General features: G+C 43.1%; 1 protein-coding gene across 1 annotated transcript; it reads left to right on the forward strand.

Moving 5' to 3' along the window:
• Positions 1 to 3,725: 3,725 nt before the first annotated feature.
• Positions 3,726 to 5,178, forward strand: LOC108016744 (uncharacterized). The gene has a single exon (XM_017083485.4). It carries the CDS (start codon positions 3,850 to 3,852, stop codon positions 4,909 to 4,911), a length of 1,062 nt encoding a protein of 353 aa, XP_016938974.2. The 5' UTR covers positions 3,726 to 3,849; the 3' UTR covers positions 4,912 to 5,178.
• Positions 5,179 to 5,500: the final 322 nt, after the last annotated feature.

Genomic DNA, 5,500 nt, shown 5'->3' on the forward strand with positions numbered 1-5,500 from the left:
GCAGCAACAATAAAATAAGGCAGCCCTATCTGTAAAATCCTGCCCAAGTGCCCGATCTGCATGCGAGCATGCCTATATGCAAAGGCGATCGAAAGGGAGGGAAAAGGAGTAGCGGAAATCAGTGATGATCAATTGGCCAATTCGAATTTGAAAGGGTTAAAAAACTATACCTAAAAAATCAGTCAAAATGTAAAATTTGACTCATCGGTACATCGGTTTTTTTTGGGATTCAGATTTTGGTCAAAAATACTCATTTTTTAGTTGTTTTTCAGTCGTAGCTTAGCCAAATCAAGGCGTACAGCTAAAAGACCGACTGTTTTGAGCAGCTTGCTAAATATGCTAACGATACTCATCACTTTTAGGAAAATATATTTTTTGACAAATTTTTTCATTTTTTGTAAGGGTTTTTTTTGGGATTCAGATTTTGGTCAAAAATACTCATTTTTTAGTGGTTTTTCAGTCGTAGCTTAGTCAAATCAAGGCGTACAGCTAAAAGACCGACTGTTTTGAGCAGCTTGCTAAATTTGCTAACGAATCTCATCACTTTTAGGAAAACTTATTTTTTGACCAATTTTCGAATATTTTGTAAGGGGTTACATCACATTTTTGGCGAAAAATGGAAAAAATTGAACATTTTCAGGTTTGAATGTCAATCGATTGGAAATTAAACGACGAGCTCAACGAGGTATGACATTCCTCATTTTGACTTATATTTTTGTTATGGCAGCCAAAAAACTGAATTTTTAGGGCCAAAAAATGGGTTCCGATTTTTGTCAAAAATACGAGATTCAGATTTTTGTCAAAAATGCGACATTTTTTTTCGGTTTTTCCATCGTAGTTAAGCCAAATCAAGGCGTACAGCTAAAGGACCGACTGTTTTGAGCAGCTTGCTAAATTTGCTAACGATTCTCATCACTTTTAGGAAAACTTATTTTTTGACCAATTTTCGAATATTTTGGCGAAAAATGGCAAAAATGGAACATTTTCAGGTTTGAATCCCAATCGATTGGAAATTAAACGACGAGCTCGACGAGGTATGACATTCCTTATTCTGACTTATACTTTTGTTATGGCAGCCAAAAAACGGCATTCTTATGGCGTAAAAAAGGGTTAAGATTTTCTTAATGTTTCTGTAATTAGTTTTCTAAAAATCGGAAACTCTGAACATACAACGCTCCCATGGGAACGTACTGCAAGTTAGCCTCCTTTCTTGTTTTTTTATTAATTCCTTAACCCTTTGAACCCTAGCTACTAAAAGGGCGATGGCGCATCTCTAGCGGGATTCGCAAAGTTTATGCGCCAAAGTGGCGAGCCTTTAGCCACAGGCCATCGAGCATGCAAATCCCTATCCAGTTCTCCAGTTCGAAGTCTCGGGACCTCGGGATCTCAGGACCCCGAAGGAGTGAGAGTGAAAGTCAAGTGCCTCTTGGCGACGCGCTCTCCCCTAAACAAGCGTGCGAGCGAGCGAGATGGCCGCAGGGCGAGGGAAAGGGATGGATGATCCGGTCGAGGCGGAGTGGTAAAAAATGTATGGGCAATTTGCATATAGCCATCGGGACTGGATCGTGACTTCGGGCAGTCCTTTAGCCAGGGTCCTTGGGCTCTCGTTAATTAAGCGTAAAATCGTCGCACACGAAATGCTGAAAACTCAAATTGAATTTGAGTGGTTTTCGTGTAGTTCTTTATCCATTTGTTGTTTTTTTTTTCCTTTTTGTTCTCATAAACCGCAGAAAATGCGAGGATTATGGTAATTTTCTCCGAGAATTACATAAAAGAGAAGACAAATCGGGATACGCCTTGTTTACCAGGATGCTCGTTAAATCATATTAATCAACATGCCGATATCCTTTCTATTGCTCTGGAAACTCTCTCAAAACCCCATTTAATCCTATTGTACGGCTATATAAACAGCGATAACTCAACGCCAGAAAAAAAGAATCGAAGGATTCCAGGACATAACGAGGGCAAATCGAACGAAAAAGAGGTAAAAAGTAAGCAAAAGGAGCGCATTTCGCTAAGTAAACTCAGGAAAAAGAGTTGAAAAATTCGAAATATTGGTGGATGGAACGAGGCAATCAATTAACTATCCGGCACCCTTTTTTTTTGTCCCGATCGAGGACAAAAGCCGATCGGAAGATAGTCACAAAGAAAACCTACAAAACCAAACAACTTTCACCGCAAAAACGAAAAAAAAGGAAAGGATAACGTGCGAAATATACGATCTCCGTTAGCGGAAATCTTTCGGCGATCGAAAGATCGCAAATAAAGAGATTAGTAGGGGACCAGCACCCGTTCAACGAGAGTGCAATACCCAAAACGAGATCGAGTCCCCAGATAACCAAGCAAGCCACGTTGGTCACGAACACTTTGAGTGATCCAAGTCCAGAAAATGACGAGCTCGGATCGCTTGAACCTCACTTAGGATCTCTGGTCGATGATCACTTGAAGATCACTCAGGGATCTCGATGATCACTTCATCTACAGCTGGTCAAGGACCACATATGTGGGCAGTTATCTTTGATCTTGTCATCAGAAACATATCCGATTATTGGTTCCATATTTCATATTCATATTCTTGCGCTGCGGCTATACTTTTTAAGTCTAGATCACTAAAGTAAATGATGGGAACCTTTTCTCTTAATATAAACGTGGAAGGAAATTTAAGAACGTTAACAAGTTAAAGTTGGGGTATTTTTGTGATTGTAGAAAACAAGAATTGAAAAAAAGTGGAATGCTTAGTTTAATCAATTTAAGAAGTCCCCCCAGGACCCTTTAAACAAACCTAAAAACTTGATAATGTGATAATGAACATAGTTTGTAAGAACTTCCCCTGCTGGGTGAACAACTGACGCTTTGCGCAGGACTTTTCCCAGAGTTTGTAACGTTTTTCTAATGCTTCCTTCCGGAAGTGGCAAACATATTCAATTAAAAACCGCCGAGTATATAAATTGCATTTGCGGCCGCTAAAGAGCCGCAATTAATACTGATACCACATCAACGACAAGTGGCTAAAATGACTAAAATGACGAGGAGCTGTCGGCCAGGAAGTTGGACTTTGGCATGGGCTAATTAGCCTGGCCAACCTGGGCTTCCTTCCGCCTTTTCCTCTGTTTTCTGTTTTTCAGCCTGTTGCTGCTGAAAATGTCCATTCAAATGAGGGGGAGAAAAGGAAGCGGACTTCCTTGAGGGGAATGAAAGCAAATTTAATAACCAAGCGCTGGCCGATAGCCATCTAGATGTCATTTTCGTGTGGTGGTGCTGTGGATGAGTGGATTGGATTGGGGTGGGGAATTCCCGCGGAGGACTATCAAAACTGTGGGAAAAGATTAATCTAAACATAGTTCAAATCCCCTAAATAATATCAAAGCGATTAAAAGAAAATGTAATCTTAATATTGACTAATTTAAACATGTTTTTGCATTGTTATATATAGGATAAATTGGTTTTAAGGATGTGATGGTTCCAGAATATAAATAAATTAAGTTGATGATATTCCTTAGCTTACTCCTTAAGTTTCTCGGGATCTGGAAATACTTTCTATTCCCGAGATATCTTCCGGCTGAATATGTCCCTTGGCCAGAGAGAGAAAGATAGGAAGAGAGAGATCCAGCCAGAGAGCGAGTGTCCTTCTGCCCGTCGGGGTGCCTCTTGCGCAACAACCCCTAACCCCGTAACCCCTAGCCATTAACCCCTGAGCGCCGAGCGGGTATAAAACACGGCCCGCTGCCCGTACCGCTTCAGTTTGTCAGCGAGAGCGGTCGAGAGCAGAAGACTAGCAGAGTCTAGAGATATACCCATCTTTTTTTTTGTGCCCCAGAAAACGAATCATACCAATCATATATATTCAAAATGCTGAAGTGGACGGCATCGGCGCAGCGCCTGAACGAGATTCCCGTGCAGCAGGATCCGCATCAGGATGCGAGTGAGCCGACACAGAGGAGGCGACTCCAGAGGAGGCAGCGCCGTCAGCGGAGGGCCACCATAGCCAACAAGGAGAATGTGCCCGATACAGTGGGCTACACCTCCACGCCAATGCCCATTTCCAGGCGGCTCAACAGTCCATTGGTTCTGGCACCCCTCTCCGATATACGCAACGTCACCCCGGAGGCGGTGGCCAGGAGTCAGGCGGCGCCCCAACGGGTCCAGAGTGTGCGATATGCCACCACCTTGCCACGCTTCGCCGAGGATTACTCGCCCAATGGACTGCCAAGTGGCCAGCACTTGGCATTGAGGGGTCTGGCTCCCCTGGATCCCTTTGTGGGTCAACCGCGCTACATTGTGGGATCGGGAGCAGCGGGTGTCAACCAGCTGAGGCAGCGCAAGCTGGATGAAGACTTTGTGGCCACCTTGGAGCCGGAGGTGCCGGAGGTCCCAGTACCGAAACCCTCCATCAAGTTGGACGCACGCCCCAGCACTCCGCAGCCAGCTTCCACGCAAATGGGCGATCAGACTTTGGATCGCCTCATCGATGCCATTCTGGACTCCGCCTGCAAGGCAGATGTAAGCAGCAAGAAGAAGCCCCGGCGATCTACCTTCAATCTGCGCAGGCGCACCTTGGTGAAACAGCAAATGGAGTCGAATTGCCCACAGGAGGTGCTGTCGCCATCCTACGCACCTGGCGATGATCCTGCTGCGGACCTGAGCTTCGGCCTGGTGCCCCTGCCCATGCAGAATCTGATGGCCACTCCCGAGCCGGCCTCTCCATTGGCCAAAATTCCACACAACATGCTCATCCAACTGGCCACTCCGGCGCCCTGCGACAACACCTTTTGCCTGGAGACCCCAGTGAAGACCCTGAAGAGGAGCCGCAAGGAGATCATCGCCAAGGAGTCGCCCATTAAGCGCTTCAAGGTCGACGAGCGCAACTACTTCGAGGTGGGATTGGCCCTGCCTTCGTCTATATATGTCTAAAAGAAGGTCCTTCGGGTCCTGAGATCCTTAAGGAAACCACAAAGAAAGAAAGGGGAAGAGAGCGAGCAACGCTGACAAACGGGGGGAAAACGCTTAACTATGACGCTTATTTAGTTCCTAAGTCCTAAACTAAACTACAACCAATTACTGTACATAATTTCTGTTAGTCTAAGTCTATCAATATTTATTTCAATTATTTATATAACATTTTTTCGGACGCTGCTGTTATGTAGTTTTTGTATACACAACTTTTTTTTCATTATTTAATTTTAAACAAATATTTATTACTATTTTAAGTTAACTATATAACTATTTTTTCAAAATAAATGCAGTAAAATCAAAAGCTGTGAAGTTTTAATTTTTAAGGGAATGGCAAAGTGTGCTTTATACTCGGAAAATGTTTTGGCTTTTAATGCATACATCATTTAAGATCGTTCCTCATATGATTTAATGATTAAAATCCTTTGCATGTGTTTTTTATCTATTTATATTTTCAATGAATTAGTAAATAAACTGTATTTTAATTACAAATACAGATTGCTAAAAAGTTTAAAAGTCAGATATCTAAAAGCATTGAGTCTAAAGATCT

The sequence above is a fragment of the Drosophila suzukii genome, chromosome X (assembly GCF_043229965.1).
Source record: "Drosophila suzukii chromosome X, CBGP_Dsuzu_IsoJpt1.0, whole genome shotgun sequence".
In the NCBI taxonomy this organism is placed as follows: Eukaryota; Metazoa; Arthropoda; class Insecta; order Diptera; family Drosophilidae; genus Drosophila; species Drosophila suzukii.